Raw genomic sequence first — 21632 nt, 5'->3', positions numbered from 1 at the left:
GTCAGTACTGAGGGAGTGCTGCACTGTCAGAGGGTCAGTACTGAGGGAGTGCCGCACTGTCAGAGGGTCAGTACTGAGGGAGTGCTGTACTGTCAGAGGGTCAGTACTGAGGGAGTGCAGCACTGTCAGAGGGTCAGTACTGAGGGAATGCTGCACTGTCAGAGGGTCAGTACTGAGGGAGTGCTGCACTGTCAGAGGGTCAGTACTGAGGGAGTGCAGCACTGTCAGAGGGTCAGTACTGAGGGAATGCTGCACTGTCAGAGGGTCAGTACTGAGTGAGAGTCGCACTGTCAGAGGGTCAGTGCTGAGGGAGTGCTGCACTGTCAGAGGGTCAGTACTGAGGGAGTGCTGCACTGTCAGAGGGTCAGTACTGAGGGAGTGCCGCACTGTCAGAGGGTCAGTACTGAGGCAGTGCTGCACTGTCAGAGGGTCAGTACTGAGGGAGTGCCGCACTGTCAGAGGGTCAGTACTGAGGGAGTGCTGCACTGTCAGAGGGTCAGTACTGAGGGAGTGCAGCACTGTCAGAGGGTCAGTACTGAGGGACTGCTGCACTGTCAGAGGGTCAATACTGAGGCAGTGCTGCACTGTCAGAGGGTCAGTACTGAGGGAGTGCCGCACTGTCAGAGGGTCAGTACTGAGGGAGTGCCGCACTGTCAGAGTGTCAGTACTGAGGGAGTGCCGCACTGTCAGAGGGTCAGTACTGAGGGAGTGCTGCACTGTCAGAGGGTCAGTACTGAGGGAGTGCTGCACTGTCAGAGGGTCAGTACTGAGGGAGTGCCGCACTGTCAGAGGGTCAGTGCTGAGGGAGTGCTGCACTGTCAGAGGGTCAGTACTGAGGGAGTGCTGCACTGTCAGAGGGTCAGTACTGAGGGAGTGCCGCACTGTCAGAGGGTCAGTACTGAGGGAGTGCTGTACTGTCAGAGGGTCAGTACTGAGGGAGTGCAGCACTGTCAGAGGGTCAGTACTGAGGGAATGCTGCACTGTCAGAGGGTCAGTACTGAGGGAGTGCTGCACTGTCAGAGGGTCAGTACTGAGGGAGTGCAGCACTGTCAGAGGGTCAGTACTGAGGGAATGCTGCACTGTCAGAGGGTCAGTACTGAGTGAGAGTCGCACTGTCAGAGGGTCAGTGCTGAGGGAGTGCTGCACTGTCAGAGGGTCAGTACTGAGGGAGTGCTGCACTGTCAGAGGGTCAGTACTGAGGGAGTGCCGCACTGTCAGAGGGTCAGTACTGAGGCAGTGCTGCACTGTCAGAGGGTCAGTACTGAGGGAGTGCCGCACTGTCAGAGGGTCAGTACTGAGGGAGTGCTGCACTGTCAGAGGGTCAGTACTGAGGGAGTGCAGCACTGTCAGAGGGTCAGTACTGAGGGACTGCTGCACTGTCAGAGGGTCAATACTGAGGCAGTGCTGCACTGTCAGAGGGTCAGTACTGAGGGAGTGCCGCACTGTCAGAGGGTCAGTACTGAGGGAGTGCCGCACTGTCAGAGTGTCAGTACTGAGGGAGTGCCGCACTGTCAGAGGGTCAGTACTGAGGGAGTGCTGCACTGTCAGAGGGTCAGTACTGAGGGAGTGCTGCACTGTCAGAGGGTCAGTACTGAGGGAGTGCCGCACTGTCAGAGGGTCAGTGCTGAGGGAGTGCTGCACTGTCAGAGGGTCAGTACTGAGGGAGTGCTGCACTGTCAGAGGGTCAGTACTGAGGGAGTGCTGCACTGTCAGAGGGTCAGTACTGAGGGAGTGCCGCACTGTCAGAGTGTCAGTACTGAGGGAGTGCCGCACTGTCAGAGGGTCAGTACTGAGGGAGTGCTGCACTGTCAGAGGGTCAGTACTGAGGGAGTGCTGCACTGTCAGAGGGTCAGTACTGAGGGAGTGCCGCACTGTCAGAGGGTCAGTGCTGAGGGAGTGCTGCACTGTCAGAGGGTCAGTACTGAGGGAGTGCTGCACTGTCAGAGGGTCAGTACTGAGGGAGTGCCGCACTGTCAGAGGGTCAGTACTGAGGGAGTGCTGCCCTGTCAGAGGGTCAGTACTGAGGGAGTGCTGCACTGTCAGAGGGTCAGTACTGAGGGAGTGCCGCACTGTCAGAGGGTCAGTACTGAGGGAGTGCTGTACTGTCAGAGGGTCAGTACTGAGGGAGTGCAGCACTGTCAGAGGGTCAGTACTGAGGGAATGCTGCACTGTCAGAGGGTCTATACTGAGGGAGTGCTGCACTGTCAGAGGGTCAGTACTGAGGGAGTGCAGCACTGTCAGAGGGTCAGTACTGAGGGAATGCTGCACTGTCAGAGGGTCAGTACTGAGTGAGAGTCGCACTGTCAGAGGGTCAGTGCTGAGGGAGTGCTGCACTGTCAGAGGGTCAGTACTGAGGGAGTGCTGCACTGTCAGAGGGTCAGTACTGAGGGAGTGCCGCACTGTCAGAGGGTCAGTACTGAGGCAGTGCTGCACTGTCAGAGGGTCAGTACTGAGGGAGTGCCGCACTGTCAGAGGGTCAGTACTGAGGGAGTGCTGCACTGTCAGAGGGTCAGTACTGAGGGAGTGCAGCACTGTCAGAGGGTCAGTACTGAGGGACTGCTGCACTGTCAGAGGGTCAATACTGAGGCAGTGCTGCACTGTCAGAGGGTCAGTACTGAGGGAGTGCCGCACTGTCAGAGGGTCAGTACTGAGGGAGTGCCGCACTGTCAGAGTGTCAGTACTGAGGGAGTGCCGCACTGTCAGAGGGTCAGTACTGAGGGAGTGCTGCACTGTCAGAGGGTCAGTACTGAGGGAGTGCCGCACTGTCAGAGGGTCAGTGCTGAGGGAGTGCTGCACTGTCAGAGGGTCAGTACTGAGGGAGTGCTGCACTGTCAGAGGGTCAGTACTGAGGGAGTGCTGCACTGTCAGAGGGTCAGTACTGAGGGAGTGCCGCACTGTCAGAGTGTCAGTACTGAGGGAGTGCCGCACTGTCAGAGGGTCAGTACTGAGGGAGTGCTGCACTGTCAGAGGGTCAGTACTGAGGGAGTGCTGCACTGTCAGAGGGTCAGTACTGAGGGAGTGCCGCACTGTCAGAGGGTCAGTGCTGAGGGAGTGCTGCACTGTCAGAGGGTCAGTACTGAGGGAGTGCTGCACTGTCAGAGGGTCAGTACTGAGGGAGTGGTGCACTGTCAGAGGGTCAGTACTGAGGGAGTGCCGCACTGTCAGAGGGTCAGTACTGAGGGAGTGCTGCACTGCAGAGGGTCAGTACTGAGGGAGTGCTGCACTGTCAGGGGTCAGTACTGAGGGAGTGCCGCACTGTCATAGGATCAGTACTGAGGGAGATCTGCACTATCAGAGGGTCAGTACTGAGGCAATGCTGCACTGTCAGAGGGTCAGTACTGAGGGAGTGCTGCACTGTCAGAGGGTCAGTACTGAGGGAGTGTCGCACTGTCAGAGGGTCAGTACTGAGGGAGTGCTGTACTGTCAGAGGGTCAGTACTGAGGGAGTGTCGCACTGTCAGAGGGTCAGTACTGAGGGAGTGCTGCACTGTCAGGGGTCAGTACTGAGGGAGTGCCGCACTGTCAGAGGGTCAGTACTGAGGGAGTGCCGCATTGTCAGAGGGTCAGTACTGAGGGAGTGCTGCACTGTGGGAGGGTCAGTACTGAGGGAGTGCTGCACGGTCAGAGGGTCAGTACTGAGGGAGCGCTGCACTGTCAGAGGGTCAGTACTGAGGGAGTGCTGCACTGTCAGAGGGTCAATACTGAGGGAGTGCTGCACTGTCAGAGGGTCAGTACTGAGGGAGTGCCGCACTGTCAGAGGGCCAATACTGAGGGAGTGCCGCACTGTCAGAGGGTCAGTACTGAGGGAGTGCCGCACTGTCAGAGGGTCAGTACTGAGGGAGTTCAGTAGTGTTGGAGGTACCACCTTTTCAGATGAAATATTAAATTAACCCCCATTATGTCTCCTAAGTTCGACATAAAATATCCCATGGCACTATTTCGAAGAAGAGCAGGAGCGTTCTCTCTGGTTTCCTGGTCAATATTTATCCCTCAATCAGCCTGACCTAGACAGACTAGCTGATCTATCATCGTGCCACTAGTGGCAGCTTGTGCCAGGAAAACTCAAGAAATCGTAATATTTTTCTGTTGGTCACAATCTGGTCAACATTTAAACTGTTAGGGTATGTGACTGGTCACAAAAACAATTGACAGAGTGACTGTGTGAATGTAAAGTGATGGCAATATACCTAGCTGGAGGGCAAACAGATGTTTACCTCAGGTCATTTAGTAAGGATGATTGTAGAACAGGAATAGATTTGATTTGGTTGTTGCTGTTCACTGGGCAAGTTGTGCAAGGGGGTGAAAGAATCACAGTAAAGTACCAGGGAGGGAGATTACTTTCTGACAGAGCGCCTCCCATCAGGAATTAAAGGCATTGCGTTGTCAAAAAAACAGGATCTTTATAGATTTTTTAAAATATAAGGTGTTGTTGAACAGGTGGGGAAGGTTGGCTCTGCAGGAACTAAATTAAGATTGTTTGGAACAGTTTCAAAGTGCTGGTGAAGCCATTGTTGTGTAGTGTTGTGTTGTGTAGTGTTGTGTTGTGTAGTGTAATTCTAGTCTTTTTCTCTTTCTCAATAAGCATTTAAATTACTGTGAAATCATCACAAGTAGTCGGGGACACCGGGCGCGATTCTCCGCAAATGCGGCGAGTCGTAAAGGCTGCCGTGAAACTGGCCGTGTTTCACGGCAGCCTCCGCGCCCCCTCCTGGGACCCGATTCTCCCCCCCGGGCGGGGCTAGCAGCGGGGCCCCGTGAACCACGGCATCGCGGCCTTAGCGACCGCCGCTAAGTCCACGCGCCAAGCGTCACGCCGGCTGACGCGCACGATGACGTCAGCCGCGCATGCGCGGACTGGACGGCTCCAATCCGCGCATGCGCGGGGCCGTCATCTCCCTCGGCCGCCCCGCGGACTGATCCTGCGGGGCGGCGGAGGGAGAAAGAGTGCTCGCGATCGGTGCCCACCGATCATGGGCCCATGCCCCCCTTGGCACGGCCGTGGTACTGCCGTGCCAATCGGGGCCCTGGATGCCCAGAACGGGCATGTTGCGGCCGTTTTTACGTCGGCAGCAAGCAGGTGTGTTTGCTGCCGTAAAAACGGCCGTAAAGGCCTAGGAACTCGGCCCATCGGCCTGGGGAGAATCGCTGTTTGCCGTAAAAAACGACGAGCAGCGATTCGTGTCGTGGGGCGGCCGTGGGGGGGGGGGGGGGGGGGGGGTGGGAGAATAGCGGGAGGGCGTGAAAAATATCGGGGACGCCCTCCCGCTATTCTCTGACCCGTCGTGGGCAGCGGAGAATAACGCCCATCATTTCTGGATTTTAAACTCTCTCCTCACGCTCTACAAATTGAAAGCGTGAGGACAATTCTTTCATGTTTCTCTTCTGGGATTTGAACAGAACAGCATTTACCATCATCTGTGTTCTTGACATTTGCTATGACAGACTGCTTCTTGTGTTTCCCATTCTATACTTCAAAAAGCATTCCAGTAGTTGTAAAGTATTTTGGAATTTACCAAGGCTGTGACTGGCGCTATAAAAAGTCAGGTCTTTCTTTGGTTGAATCAGTGAAAGTGATGGTTTTCTTGTGGTTAAGAGCAGACCACAAATGGTACTGTGAAAATTGTTTCAAACACAGTTAGAGGGTTAGGGGTGGGCGGGGGGGGGGGGGGGGGGGGGGGGGGGGGGGTGGAGGAGGAGGTGTGAGGATATCAATAATAATGATAGCTTATGTCACAAGTCGGCTTCAATGAAGTTACTGTCAAAAGCCCCGAGTCGCCACATTCCGACACCTGTTCGGGGAGGCTGGTACGGGAATTGAACCCACGCTGCTGGTCTTCTTCTGCATTACAAGCCAGCTGTTTAGCTCACTGTGCTGAACCAGCCCGTAATTTTGCCCATAATGGAAACTGAAATGTGTCATTTGCAGTGTGGGATGGTGGAGGGGGTTCCCATTACTCAGCGAGCCCTCAATGAGTTGGATTTCGTCCCCATGAAGATCTGATTAAGAAGTTAAAGCAAATTACTGCGGATGCTGGAATCTGCAACCAAATGCAGAAAATACTGGACATTCGCAGCATGTCTGACAGCGTCTGTGGAGAGACAAGGGAGCTAACGTTTCCAGTCTGGGTGACTCTTTATCAAAGCTCTAACAAGGAGTCATCCAGACTTGAAATGTTAGCTCCTTTCTCTCTCCACAGCTGCTGTCAAACCTGCTGTGACTGTCCAAGATTAATGCTCGCCCCCAATAGAGAATAGAGTTTCTTGTGGATCGGAAGAAGGCAAAATGTGGAGACATAAGAACATAAGGACTAGGAGCAGGAGTCGGCCATCTGGCCCCTCGAGCCTGCTCCGCCATTCAATGAGATCATGGCTGATCTTTTGTGGACTCAGCTCCACTTTCCGGCCCGAATACCATAACCCTTAATCCCGTTATTCATCAAAAAACTATCTATCTTTACCTTAAAAACATTTAATGAAGGAGCCTCAACTGCTTCACTGGGCAAGGAATTCCATAGATTCACAACCCTTTGGGTGAAGAAGTTCCTCCTAAACTCAGTCCTAAATCTATTTTCCCTTATTTTGAGGCTATGCCCCCTAGTTCTGCTTTCACCCGCCAGTGGAAACAACCTTCCCGCATCTATCCTATCTATTCCCATCATAATTTTAAATGCTTCTATAAGATCCCCCTCATCCTTCTAAATTCCAACGAGTACAGTCCCAGTCTACCTCCCCGCATAATCCAACCCCTTCAGCTCTGGGATTAACCTAGTGAATATCCTCTGCACACCCTCCAGTGCCAGTATGTCCTTTCTCAAGTAAGGAGACCAAAACTGAACACAATACTCCAGGTGTGGCCTCACTAACACCTTATACAATTGCAACATAACCTCCCTAGTCTTAAACTCCATCCCTCTAGCAATGAAGGACCAAATTCCATTTGCCTTCTTAATCACCTGTTGCACATGTAAACCAACTTTCTGTGACTCATGCACTAGCACACCCAGGTCTCTCTGCACAGCGGCATGCTTTAATATTTTATCGTTTAAATAATAATCCCGTTTTCTGTTATTCCTACCAAAATGGATAACCTCACATTTGTCAACATTGTATTCCATCTGCCAGATCCTAGCCCATTCACTTAACCTATCCAAATCCCTCTGCAGACTTCCAGTATCCTCTGCACTTTTCGCTTTACCACTCATCTTAGTGTCATCTGCAAACTTGGACACATTGCCCTTGGTCCCCAACTCCAAATCATCTATGTAAATTGTGAACAATTGTGGGCTCAACACGGATCCCTGAGGGACACCACTAGCTACTGATTGCCAACCAGAGAAACACCCATTAATACCCACTCTTTGCTTTCTATTAATTAACCAATCCTCTATCCATGCTACTACTTTACCCTTAATGCCATGCATCTTTATCTTATGCAGCAACCTTTTGTGTTGCACCTTGTCAAAGGCTTTCTGGAAATCCAGATATACCACATCCATTGGCTCCCCATTATCTACTGCACTGGCAATGTCCTCAAAAAATTCCACTAAATTAGTTAGGCACAACCTGCCCTTTATGAACCCATGCTGCGTCTGCCCAATGGGACAATTTCTATCCAGATGCCTCGCTATTTCTTCCTTGATGATAGATTCCAGCATCTTCCCTACTACCGAAGTTAAGCTCACGGGCCTATAATTTCCTTCTCTCTGCCTACCTCCTTTTTTAAACAGTGGTGTCACGTTTGCTAATTTCCAATTCACCGGGACCGCCCCAGAGTCTATTGAATTTTGGTAAATCATCATTAGTGCATCTGCAATTTCCCTAGCCATCTCTTTTAGCACTCTGGGATGCATTCCATCAGGGCCAGGAGACTTGTCTACCTTTAGCCCCATTAGCTTGCCCATCACTACCTCCTTAGTGATAACAATCCTCTCAAGGTCCTCACCTGTCATAGCCTCATTTCTATCAGTCGCTGGCATGTTATTTGTGTCTTCCACTGTGAAGACCGACCCAAAAAACCTGTTCAGTTCCTCAGCCATTTCCTCATCTCCCATTATTAAAACTCCCTTCTCATCCTCTAAAGGACCAATATTTACCTTAGCCACTCTTTTTTGTTTTATATATTTGTAAAAACTTTTACTGTCTGTTTTTATATTCTGAGCAAGTTTACTCTCATACTCTATCTTATTCTTCTTTATAACTTTTTTAGTAGCTTTCTGTTGCCCCCTAAAGATTTCCCAGTCCTCTAGTCTCCCACCAATCTTTGCCACTTTATATGCTTTTTCCTTCAATTTGATACTCTCCCTTATTTCCTTAGATATCCACGGTCGATTATCCCTCTTTCTACCGTCCTTCCTTTTTGTTGGTATAAACCTTTGCTGAGCACTGTGAAAAATCGCTTGGAAGGTTCTCCACTGTTCCTCAACTGTTCCACCATAAAGTCTTTGCTCCCAGTCTACCTTAGCTAGTTCTTCTCTCATCTCATTGTAATCTCCTTTGTTTAAACACAAAACACTAGTATTTGATTTTATTTTCTCACCCTCCATCTGTATTTTAAATTCCACCATATTGTGATCGCTCCTTCCGAGAGGATTCCTAACTATGAGATCATGAATCAATCCTGTTTCATTACACAGGACAAGATCTAGGACCGCTTGTTCCCTCGTAGGTTCCATTACATACTGTTCTAGGAAACTATCGCGGATACATTCTATAAACTCCTCCTCAAGGTTGCCTTGACCGACCTGGTTAAACCAATCGACATGTAGATTAAAATCCCCCATGATAACTGCATCCTTCAGCATCTTACACAGCACCTTTCACCTGGTGAACGAGCCCAAGCTGGTTCACGGGAGCGTTATTCAGGCAGGAATCTGACACCGGGTCACATTAGGTCACAATGGAACAGGTGACCAAAATCTTCATCAACAAGACAGATTTTAAGGAGTGTGGAGGGGATGGAGGGAAAGAGAGAGGTTTAGGGAGGACATTTGTGAATTTGGATCTCAGGCAGCTGAAGAGACGCCCACCAATGTGGAGGAAAAGCGGGGGACCTCACCCACCAGCATCACATGTTAGAAATTGGGGCACAATACCGCCCAAATATCTGGATGTACGATGTATGCAGTCATGGTTCCATCACCAAGAGCGGCAGGGTAGCACATTGGTTAGCACTGTTGCTTCCCAGCGCCAGGGTCCCAGGTTCGATTCCCGGCTTGATTCACTGTCTGTATGGAGTCTGCACGTTCTCCCCGTGTCTGCGTGGGTTTCCTCCAGGTGCTCCGGTTTCTCCCACAAGTCCCGAAAGACGTGCTGTTAGGTGAATTGGACATTCTGAATTCTCCCTCAGTGTACCCGAACAGGCGCCGGAATGTGGTGACTAGGGGCTTTTCACGGTAACTTCATTGCAGTGTTAATGTAAGCCTACTTGTGACAATAAAGATTATTATATGATTATTGAAAGCTGGAGAATCACCCTAGTGAAGGTGCTTATGTGATTCCTAAGGGAGCTGAGGGTGATGGCATATCTGCCAGAGAAAGATGAAGGAAATGACTGAGAGTAGAATCAGCACATTGAGTGGAGAAGAGGAACAGACAATAATTATGCATTATAAAAGAGAGTTGTGAAATAACCGCAACTGGCAAATGAGTTTCGGCATGAACTTGTGCCAAATTTCAGGATAATGCGCTACCTTGGCGTCTTTTATTTTAGTGAGTCGGAGATCTTTAATGAGACGGTTGACTCTTTTTGTTCTTTCTGACTTGCTGACGTTCTTCGGCAATCTCAGTGCAGCTGAGAATTCCAAATTCTCTCTCACAGTTAGTGTCTCAGTCATCATGTAACCCTGGAAAAACAAAGTCCTTATTACATTATAAATGTCACCAACTGATACATCGCATGCCTTGGGTAAAGCGAATGACTGAACAATTAAATCGAGAGTTTATTTGTTTAAAGAGAGATTGCGATAAGAATGAAATATTTGTTTCTCTTGTGTATTGCTACGCTCTGAAGGCAGCTCCATATTAAGACTTTGAAAGCAAACCTTGGCTTCGACTCCAAGTTTACTGTGTTCGGTAATAACTTCTCCTGCAACATCACAGTGCCACCTGTATCCCCTTTGTATTTGCTGCAGTCTATTAAACAATTAAAACCCCAATTCCAGTTTACGTACCAGGGAACATTAACTCTTTCCTAACATATATGATCAGGATTTAAAACCGTTTCAACAAAAGGGTGAACTGCCAGAGGTGATAGGAGGTGAGTTACTTACTGTAGGATTCCGAGCTAATATTCATGCTGTAAATCAGGTTGCCATGATATGGAAACAATAAGAAACAATACTTTTCACTGTATACTAATACATGTGACAATAATAAATCAAATATGGAGATGCTGGCGCTGGACTGGGGTGGGCACAGTAAGAAGTCTCCCAACACCAGGTTAAAGCTCTGAAAGCTAGTGATTTCAAATAAACCTGTTGGACTTTAACCTGGTATTGTGAGCCTGGTAACTGTAAATCAGGTAGATTGGGGTTAGAGCCATATGTTCATAACAGCACAGTAAGAGGCTGCAACCTCATCAAGTCCTTATCCGTTCCCTACAGAGGAATACAGTCAGTCCCATTGCCCCATTCTAGCCAAAGGTGTGCAGGTTAGGTGGATTGACCATGCTAAATTGCCCCTTAGTGTTCAAAAGGTTAGGTGAGATTATTGGGCTACAGGGATGGGATGGGTCGTGAGCCTAGGGAGGATGTTCTTGGAGATGGTTGGTGCAGACTCGATGGACCAAATGGCCTCCTTCTGCACAGTAGTGATTCTATTCTATGATTCTATCCTTGTAAGAATTAGTCTACACATACAAGAAAAATCCAGCTTTAGAACATAGAACATTACAGCGCAGTACAGGCCCTTCGGCCCTCAATGTTGCGCCGACCTGTGAAACCCCTCTAAAGCCCATCTACACTATTCCCTTATCGTCCATATGCCTATCCAATGACCATTTAAATGCGTTTAGTGTTGGCGAGTCCACTACTGTTGCAGGCAGGGCATTCCACGCCCTTACTACTCTCTGAGTAAAGAACCTACCTCTAACATCTGTCCTATATCTATCTCCCCTCAATTTAAAGCTATGTCCCCTCGTGCTGGACATCACCATCCGAGGGAAAAGGCTCTCGATGTCCACCCTATCTAATCCTCTGATCATCTTGACATTACTAAACACCAGAGATATGAAACGAAATGCAGTTTGAGGCGCAGAGGAGAGAATTCTTACATGGACGACATATCCAGCGATGCGATTGAAATTTATTGGTTGCTGGGTGCCATCTATGAGCACCTCACCGGTTAAACCTGAGGGATCCTTTCTGGCTGCCAGAATATCCAACAGCCTGCAGAGAGAAACAGAAAGTGACTGTTCTTCATCAGCAGCAAAATGACTTTCTGTCTTTATGTTTGCAAAGTAATTGGTAACACAGATACCCGAGGCACTCACGTGCTTTTCCCACAGCCCAAGGGGCCCATGATGGCGTTCATTCCAGGCTTCATGATGCCGCTGCAAAGCAAAGACACACATGAGCAATATCACACATATGGCCATTTCCACGCAAAGATTTGAAAGGCCGGCAATCTCGGGAAACACCAACGGTAATGTACGGCAGACAATCCCGGTCTTATCAAAACCAGAGCTCCCAATCACACCAAAGAGCAGGTCAGTGGACCTATTGCCAGATCATTGCTGCACCTATTCATCAATTTACATTTCTATACAGCCTTTATCACACAAACAATGTCCCCAGACGGTTCACAGAAACAATGACGTGTTCTTGTTTCTGATCAGTTTCTCCTTAGACTTTTTACCAAAGCTTTTGGTCCAGCCGTATATTGAAGACGCATTCCCTAATTGCCCTCGAACAGAATGACTTGCTCAGCATTTCAGGGGAAAATTAAGATTTAACCACATTGCTGTGGGTCTGGAGTCACATGTAGGCCAGACCGGGTAAGGACGGCAGATTCCCTTCCCTGAAGGGTATCAGCGATGGGTTTTTATGACAATCAATGATAGTTTCATGGGGCAGGACCCTCCAGTCTCTCCTGCAATGAGGGCCATGACGAGCAGGAGGGAATCAAATCAGTTTCATGTTAAATTAGGTTATAATCCGTCCTCAGCACCAGATCGGGAACAGCATTTCAATACATTAGGATATCACAAATGCTCATTATCAAGGCGGCTTGCTGGAGCCACGCCCCTATACTGGATAAAAAGGCCAGGCTGATGTCTAATTAGGCCGCTGTGATTCACAGCCACATATTACCAGCCCGGCTAGCTGAGTCGGTAGAGCCGGGGACTCTTAATCCCAGGGTCGTGGGTTCGAGCCCCATGTTGGGCGCTTCCATATTGTTAGGGCAGTACGGTAGCATTGTGGTTAGCACAATTGCTTCACAGCTCCAGGGTCCCAGAACTGAGACAAGTTTTTATGTACCAGACCGATGGTCAGGCAAAGGAGGTTTCAGAGGGAAATGCCCTCTCGACCACAATGGGGAGAGAATCTCTTACAGAAGGACGTAGGTGTGTCAGGGCCAGAGTATTGCGCAGTGAGAAACCTCTTCTGTTTAAATTGTAAAGACAGTCCTCGACTTAGTCCATGGAGGGGGCGTGTACGCCAGTCCATTGCCAGCCGTGCCTGGCATAGTGGGCACCAGTTGTGGTTGCAACATTATGGGCTGTTCCCCGCTGTACAAAATGAGGCTGTGTGTGACCTGGCCGCACATTCCCCATTCAGGCCCCTTAGTCAGCGCATCGCGTTGAATAGCCATGTGTTTGTCTGCACTGTGAGTGCTGGGAAACATGCAGCTAAATGCAATCCCCAGGGGGGTCAGTCCTCCCTGGCCAGCTCAATAATCTGCTCCTCAAAAAGAGTGAACGTTTTGATCTCTGCCATACTCCACTGGGATGGGACCTCTCCCTCCATTTGTGAGTCAACGTGTGCTGCACAAAGACAAGTGGAGGGAGTGTGCGCAGGGCAGGTGCCAGGGCAGAGGGATAAAGATGTTTGCCATGTGTGGGTGGTGAGTGGAGCCATACATGGGATGAAAATATGAGCTACAAAGGGTGTGACGGCAGGTGGAGATGTCAGGATGTGCGGAAGAGTAAGTGACAATGTCCCTTGAGCTGTTAATGCGCGGGACCCTTCCTAACTGTCACCCTGCGAATGGCGGATGGATTGTGAGAGTGTGGGCTGAGGGGGACGAGTTGCCCTGGCTGTGTGGGAGACATCATTCATCCTCCATTTACATTGGATGCCTGACCCCCTTATGTCCAGCGGTCACAATCACCGCCATGGACACAACCTCCCAGGCCACAGCTCAGAGATTGGAGGACCTCCTCCAGCCTTCACTGGGATAGAGCACCTCACAGGGGGCTGACGGGGGTCTTGAGAAGTTGGCTCAGCATGAACTCGCCCGGAAGGATGTTTCTTGCCTTTGGGGCATGTGCCATCTCTCACGGTTTCAATACGGTGCCCGGAGAGATGGTCCGCTGGGGTCACAGCGGGGTGGGTGAAACAGAGGGGTGGGTGAATCATAGGTCGCCCGCCTATGATAAGACATGTTTCCAGCTGATGCATATTTAGTAAGGCAGGATAAAACAGTGTGAATATCGGCCTTTGTGGATTCTGAGTCTTGTGACATTTCTACCATGTCCCCTGGTGGAAATCTGGCCCAAGTGGTCTATTTGCAGTCAGTAGGAGTCTCCTCCGGCCCTACCTCACCTCCCCTAACCTGCATCTCCTTCCGTTCCTTTCTCCCGTCTACTTATCCAATTTCCTGTTAAATCTAACTTCCCCATTTGCCTCAAACTCTCCCCATGGCAGAGAATTCCACATTTTCGTGTGTCACCTGTTGCATACTTTCCTCCTGTTTCCCTTGTTTCCCCTTTCCACATGGAACATCGAATTACGGAATTGCTGACAGCACAGGAGGCCATTCGGCCCATTGTTTGCGTGACATGCTCTTTGCAGCAGTCCCTCAGCTCGTCCCACTTTCCCGCCTTTTCCCTGCAGACTGCAATGGTTTCCCCCTTTCGGATAACGATCCAATTGCCTTTTGGAGGCCCCGATGGAGTGTGCTGTCCAGCACACCCTCAGGGAGCGTTTCCCACACCCGCACCACTCACTGCTTTCAGAGTTTGCCCTCAAGTCGTGATTGGTTCTTTTGCCAATCATCTTAAACCTGTTCCCTCTCCTTCTCAATCCTACCACCAGGGGGAACGGTTTCTCCCCATCTACTCTGTCCAGACCTCTCGGGGTTTTAAATACCTCAATCTGAACTCCTCTCAATCTTCTCTTCTGCACGGAAAACAACCCGACTTCATTGCCATTCCATCCTTTGTAACTGAAGTTTTAACATAAATAAAATTAAGAAAAAGAAATTACCTGACTTCAGATAACACCTCCTTTGTGTATTTAATAGGGTGGAAGAAATTCCCATGGCTCAAGTTCACTTTATAGGAGACATTAAAGAAGCTGACTATCAGGCCGCGAGGATATTTCACGATTCCAAGCTCCTGTTCTGATTCTTGAAGGAATTCAGTGTTACTGATGATCTGTAATTCTGAATCGTCACGCAATTCTTTCCCAAGGGTTATCTTTTTAATGGGGTCAGACATGAGCAGGATACTGTCCGTTTCTATGGTAACGGGCTCTTCTTTCCTCAATGCTTTGCCTGGGCCCGCCGGCTTTTCCGCAGCTTGAGGCATCTCTGTGCTGGATTCGGACGTTTCCGTTGTGGAACTTGCTGAACTCAGTATTTCTGCATTCGCCACAGGTGCACGCTCTGTTAGCTCAGGTACGGCCTCACTTACATCATGGCCCTTGTCTGTCGCTGATTCAGCTTCACCATCTACTTTTTCAGGCACGTCCGCCGTCACGCTCTCCTCAATCTCTGCAGCGGCAGATTGGGATGCTTCCTCTTCAGTGAGATTGTGCTTGTCCATTGAACCTTTACCTTTCTATTTGCCACCTGTGTGTATAAAGAATGTGCAAAAGCCATCAACGTCCTGGGGTCACCATTGATAGGAAACTGAACTGGACCAGCCAAATAAATGCCCTGCCTGCTGGAACCGGGTCAGGCAGAGGTTGGGCACTCTGTGATGAGTGGGTTGCCTCCTAGCTTTGCAAAGTCTTTCCACAGGCACTGCGCTGGGAAACTCCACTTTCCGGGAAGAGTGCAGTTCCAACAACACTCAAGAAACTTGATACCAGCCAAGGACAAAGCTCAATGGATACCCCATTCATCACCTTAAACATTCCTTCCCTCACGGCACCGAGGACCCGGGTTCGCTCCCAGTCCCGGGTCACTGTCCGTGTGGAGTTTGCACATTCTCCCCGTGTCTGCGTGGGTTTCACCCCCACAACCCAAAGATGTGCAGGGTAGGGGGATTGGCCACGCTAAATTACCCCTTAATCAGACAATTTTTATAATAAAACATTTAAAAGAACATTAATTTCCTCTACCACCGACTCACAGTGGCAGCAATGTGTATACTATCAACAATGCAATGCTGCATCTCATCAAGGCTCCTTGGACACTGCCCCACAGACCAATACACTGGAATCAAAGACAAACTGCTACTACCCGGGTCTCTTTTCTCTTCGTAAGAGAAGACTGAGAAGTGAGCAGATAAAGATGTTTTAAATTATAAGGGGTTTGCGAGGTGGAAAAGGTGTTGGGATTTCAAAACTGGAGACTTTAAATATAAGACATTCGCTAATGTGTCCAGTCAGGGATTCAGGAGAAACTCCTTTACCCAGAGAGCGGTGCGAGTGTGGGACTCGCTACTGCAAAGATTCGTTGAGGTGAATAGTATGAATGTATTTAAGGGGAGGGTTGTGGATAAATATATTTAAGGCTGGGATAGACATATTTCACTGGTCTCTCAGGATATTAAGGGAAATGGGAGTGGGCGGGAAAATGGAGTTGAAACCAATGATTGGCCAGAATCATATTGAATGGCGGAGCAGGCTCGATGGGCCGAATGGTCTCCTTCTGCTTCTATTTGATATATCCTCGTGTTCGTGTGGGCAAACGAGTTCAATCAATCATAACATTGATTATGATCATGGGTTGAGAAAGTGCAAACTCACTTCAAATTGGACTTTGTAACTGCTCCAGAAACACTGATCACCGTCCTTCACCCTGGATTGGATTTGAACCTTTGATCCATGGAGTTCGGAAAATTAGCCCTATTGAAATAAGAAGAAAATTAGAATGGATATAATTTTCCCCACTGCATGAGAATTAGTAAGTAAACATAGAAACAGAGCAATTTCACTTCCAAATTTCATATGTTTATAGAGTGGAGGTGACGAGGGCACAGGACCCCCACCCCCCCCAGACTACCCCCAAAGCCCTAATTAATCTCTAACAGGGTCCGCAGGGCACCGCCCCGCACCCCACCTGACATGGGCAGGGCTCGTCCCCAACACGGGCACAATGTCAGTCTGGCAGTCACACCGGGGTACTTTGGCAGTCCCAGGGTGCCAAGCTGGCAGTGCCAAGATTGCACCAGCAAAGCCAGGGTGCCAGCCTGCCCGGAGTGCAACCACCGGGGGGGGGGGCATCCGATCTCCTGGGAGACCCTCCTAAGCGATGTTCTGCCTGGTGCCCATTTGTGGGGCCAGTACTGGCATCGCTTTCCGAAGGTCTCTGAGGCAAAGGGCGGGGGGGGGGGGTTAGATCCCAACACCTCGGCTAGATCAGGTCAGCTGAGTGAGACGAGCTGTTCACTCTAATATGCAGATTCGCCAGATCACGACAACTCGCCAGATCCCCGTTAGATCTCCCGAGGTGTGGCAAGCCGGGTAAATCCTGGAACAGGCATTTCCCGGCATCTATCGGCCATGCCGCGACCCCGTTTGGGTGGGACGTGGCCAATAGATCGGGCCTAATGTGTTTAACAACCAACAAAATAGTTCTGACGTGTGGTCACTGATTAGATAAGAGAAATTGGCAGCCAATTTGTGCAAAGCAGGATCCCAGAAACAAAAGCGTGACAATGGACAGAGCATTTGGGCAAAATTCTCCCAACGGGAGACAAAATGCTGACGCCGGAGTGAAAACCGGAGTGTTTCACTCCGGCGTCGGAGGCCGCTCGTCGCCCCCTATTCTCCCAACCCCAGGGGGATAGGAGCGGCGCGCGTCAATCTCGGGCGCCGGGCCTTGACGCCCGCGTCAAAGCGGCGCCGCATAAATGACGCGGCCGGCGGCACTTAAATGATGTCACCCGCGCATGCTCAGGTTGCCGTCCTCCCCGCGGGCGCCCTGCAAGACATGGAGGATTGATCTTGCGGGGCGGCGGAGGAAAAAGAGTGTCTTAGAGACGCCGTCCCACCGATCAGTGGGCACCGATCGCGGGCCAGACCCCACTGAGCACCCCTCTGGTGCTCGATCCTCCCTCCCCCCCACCCACAGGCCGCACACGCAGCATTCGCACGCTGCTCACACCGGCAGCGACCAGGTGTGGTTGGCGCGGGCATGAACCGGTTGGATTGGGCAGGCCGCTCGGCCCATCCGGGCCGGAGAATCACCGCTCGACCGTTAGAAACAGCGAGCAGCGATTCTCCGAGCGGCCTGTCGGAAAACTCGACACGCCGTTTTGGGGGGGGTGGGAGAATCGCGTGCGGGTGCCAGGGCGGCATCACGGGAATCGCCCGGCACTCCCGCGATTCTCCCACCCGGCGTGGGGGTCGGAGAATCGTGCCCTTTGTTTCTTTAGTGAGCTGACTGAGGGTAAATTTCTTTGAAGGTAAACGGGATTGTATGGCATTTCGTACTCGGCCACTGCTGGCAGCTGAAGGATTATTAACCCCGCTCAATCCAGCTGAGAATGGAGAGTGGCAGGGTTATTAACCCTTGCCTTCCCACCATCCAGCTGGCACAATAATCCAGAGGCATTTACCTGATGCCAGGAGTTGAGTTGAGATGAATTATTCGTATCTGAGTTTCTCCTCTCACCCCCCACCCCCACCTCCCTTTGAGAGTCTGGATCTGCCTTTGTGAGGTCGAGCATTGTGAGCGGGTCATCGGTCAGCTGACCTGCATTGTGAGCGGGTCATCGGTCAGCTGACCTGCATTGTGAGCGGGTCATCGGTCAGCTGACCTGCATTGTGAGCGAGTCATCGGTCAGCTGACCTGCATTGTGAGCGGGTCATCGGTCAGCTGACCTGCATTGTGAGCGGGTCATCGGTCAGCTGACCTGCATTGTGAGCGAGTCATCGGTCAGCTGACCTGCATTGTGAGCGGGTCATCGGTCAGCTGACCTGCATTGTGAGCGGGTCATCGGTCAGCTGACCTGCATTGTTTCATTACCGTTTCTGGATCAAGATTGTTTTGCATTGGATTATTTGCTGTTGAGTTCTTTTACTTTTTGTATCGACTTCCCTGTAACAAATTTAATTTTTCTTTGTTCGCGAGATATTCAATTTGTGGGGTCAACTCAAAATCTCGTTATTTAGAGTTTGGGCTGGCAAGGAGTTCACTGGTCGTTTATTGGGAGGGGAATAGAATGTAAACCGTGGGATGTTTTATTGTATAGCACGTTGGTGAGACCACACCCAGAGTTCTGTCCTGGGGTAACACGGACTGCAACTGGATGCAGTTGTACTGGAAAGCAGACACTAAACTTAGACGTTGGTTCAATACGATTTATTGAACTTCTGTAACAGTGCACACAGCTGGATGTGGGTTGACACTCTACTAGTCTAAGTGTACTAACTATAACTAACTAGACCAGACTAGCTCTGATCCACGTGTAGAAGGTGCTGACTGATATATACACCCTGACTGTCTCCACAGTTGCCACCAGTGGGAAGAGGCGGAGTGCTGATGCCTCGTGTGTTTTATAGTGGGAACCCCCCCCCCCCCCCTCTATTGTTCTGTCTGGTGATTGGTTGTGTTCTGTCCCGTGTGTTGATTGGCTGCTCTGGGTGTCTGTCACTAGCTGTCTGTATCTCATTATGTGCATGAGTGCAGAGCATGACATGTACAGTTTTATTTCAGGAAGGATTTGTTATAACCCGCACGGGCCATACGGAATCGGGGCTATCCACTGTCCATGGAGCTCGCAGAATGGGGTTGTGGGGGGGGGGGGGGGGGGGGGAGCGGTGGGTGTTGGGGGGGATACTCTTAACACAGCTCATGTGCCTTTGTATAAATAGTGTCGGCCAGGCAGACACTGACCCGAGAACTACTGGAGCTGTATATAATAGTTAACGTTTTAAATAAAGTAAGTTTTGTTTTTCTCTACATTGTGGTCCTCTACGGTGGACCATCTACGGTGTGGTCTCTACATTGCCCCTCACAAACGGATACAAATACAATGGTAGCGGATCAGAGAAGGTTCACTCAGCTTATTACTGGGATAGGGGATGGCGGGGAGGGGGGGGGAGTGGGGGGGGGGGGAGTGGGGGGGGGAGTGGGGGGGGGGGGGGGGGGGAGTGGGAGTGGGGGGGGGGGGGGGGGGGCGTAACCTTATGAGGAAAGGTTGGGCAGGCCGGGCCTGTATCCACTGGAGTTCAGGAGAATGAGAGGTGGTTTTATTGAAACATACAGGATCCTGGGGGGATTTGACAAGGTGCAGGCTGAGGAAATGTTTCCCCCTAGTGGGAGAGACTGGAACCAGCATTCTCCGTTCCTGAGGCTAAGTGCTGATGCCAGCGGAGGGTCCGTGGCGTTTCACAACGGGAAAATCGGTGCGAAACCTTCACCGATTCCGGTACCGGTGAGGGGCTCGCTCCGGCGCTGCGTGAAACACCCACAGAACGTGCGGAAAACGGTTGGAGAATGGCAGGGTCCCGGGCTGCACGTGCGCAGAGCTGACAAGCTGCAGCCGCGCGTACGCCTAGGCCCCCACACACGCGCCGGAAAAGATGGCGCCAGCTGTGCCGGACCGTGAAACCGCCCATCCCGAACCCCACAGCCCACCTCCTGGCCACCTCCACCACGCCCCCCCCCAGCCCTGGCAGAAGCCCCTCAGGCCAGTGACATGGATCTTGGCGGAGTATGGCGGACACTGTCCGAACGCCCTCTCTCTGTCTCTCCGCAGCCGCCACGCCAGGCCCCCAACCCCCAGGGCCACACGTGGCCCGCGCAGTCGGGAATTCGGCCCATCGGAGGCAGCACATCGCAGATGGGCTGGCTAAGGACATTGCAACGGGGTTGCGACTGCACGCGGCGCGCGTCCCGATGATGCCGATTCGGAAGGGGCGGAGCATCACGTCCAGGGTCACACTGCCGCCTGCCCCGAGTTCAGCATCGGGAGCCGTTCTCCGCCCAATCACCATTTCCGATTTCGGCATCGGGCATCCTGCTTAAGGAGTCTTCTATCTGAGAAATTCTCTTCCCAAAGAGCAGTGGCGGCTGCATCATTAATACTTTAAAAACTCAGTTAAATATCAAGGATGTCAGAGGTCACCAAGGGTAGGCAGGAATGTGGAGTATAGAATCCCTACAGTACAGAAGTTGGCCATTCAGCCCATCGAGTCTGCACCTACCTCTGAAAGAGCACACCGCCTCGGCCCCCATCCTATCCCCGTAACCCCACCTAACCTGCTCATCTTTGGACTGTGGGAGGAAACCGGAGCACCCGGAGGAAACCCACGCAGACACGGGGAGAACGTGCAGACTCCGCACAGACAGTGACCCAAGCTGGGAATTCTACCCGGCCCCCTGGTGCTGTGATGCAACAATGCTAACCACTGTGTCACCCAACGTATTGCAGGCTTTTCTACTGTGATGTATGCTAGGATTTAAGGGGCTGGTTTAGCACAGGGCTAAAGAGCTGGCTTTAAAGCAGACCAAGGCTGGCCAGCAGCATGGTTCAATTCCCATACCAGCCTCACCGAACAGGCGCCGGAATGTGGCGACTAGGGGCTTTTCACAGTAACTTCATTTGAAGCCTACTTGTGACAATAAGCGATTTTCATTTTTCATTTCATTTTCATTTTCATAACTTCCACTCCAGCAGTGAAGATGTATTGATTTCCCTGCAGAATGAAAAGCTAGCGTGTGAGGGAAACTTAACTGGGCCAGAGTTCAGTTGCTTATATCAGTGACTGTGGGTGACTTTCACTCAATGCATTTCTACGATGATGGTCCTTGATTAAAATGAGTAACTTTGAAGGTAAGCTCTCTGATACTTCAGCACAGAGTAAAGTCACCAAGAAAGCTTGACGTAATTCTTAAAGACGTGGCCAAGAGACAAGAGTTGGAACACAAACTAGCCACCGGAATTGCTGATAGTCTGGAGGACAATATTGGCATTAAAGATTCTTGGGAAAAGTTAAAGGATTTTACTTACAGCCTGGCATATCAGGCCCTAGGATTCACTGAATGGAAACACCAAGATTGGCTCAACAACAATGACCAATACACAGGCAAGGCAAGACAAAGTGCGTACTGTCCACAAGTGCAACACAGCAAGGAACACCATCGGGCAAAACACACGCTGCTGCAGCCAGACTCAGAGAGGTGAAGAATCGAGTGTCGTGAAACAAGATATATGAGTTTCCAGCTGCTACTCATCAAAACCACCTGAAGCAGACAGTCGGTGATCAGTTAATGGCTCCAAAACCATCGATGCGT

General features: G+C 50.7%; 1 protein-coding gene and 1 non-coding gene across 2 annotated transcripts in view; one reads left to right on the top strand and one right to left on the bottom strand.

Moving 5' to 3' along the window:
- Positions 1-16230, bottom strand: part of LOC119963558 (broad substrate specificity ATP-binding cassette transporter ABCG2-like) — a 68943-nt gene extending 52713 nt beyond the window's left edge. The window contains exons 1-5 of the mRNA XM_038792866.1: positions 16136-16230; positions 14426-15011; positions 11488-11547; positions 11269-11383; positions 9689-9841 (exon numbers count right to left, since the gene is read on the bottom strand). Coding sequence (XP_038648794.1) covers positions 9689-9841; positions 11269-11383; positions 11488-11547; positions 14426-14985 — 888 coding nt within the window. The 5' untranslated portion in view covers positions 14986-15011; positions 16136-16230. The remainder of the gene's footprint in view (positions 1-9688; positions 9842-11268; positions 11384-11487; positions 11548-14425; positions 15012-16135) is intronic.
- trnak-cuu lies at positions 12310-12382 on the top strand. Its single transcript has one exon. It is a non-coding gene; the product is annotated as a tRNA-Lys (tRNA).
- Positions 16231-21632: the final 5402 nt, after the last annotated feature.

Source organism: Scyliorhinus canicula, chromosome 3, assembly GCF_902713615.1.
Source record: "Scyliorhinus canicula chromosome 3, sScyCan1.1, whole genome shotgun sequence".
Lineage (NCBI taxonomy): Eukaryota > Metazoa > Chordata > Chondrichthyes > Carcharhiniformes > Scyliorhinidae > Scyliorhinus > Scyliorhinus canicula.
This window is presented reverse-complemented; position numbering and strand designations above follow the sequence as displayed.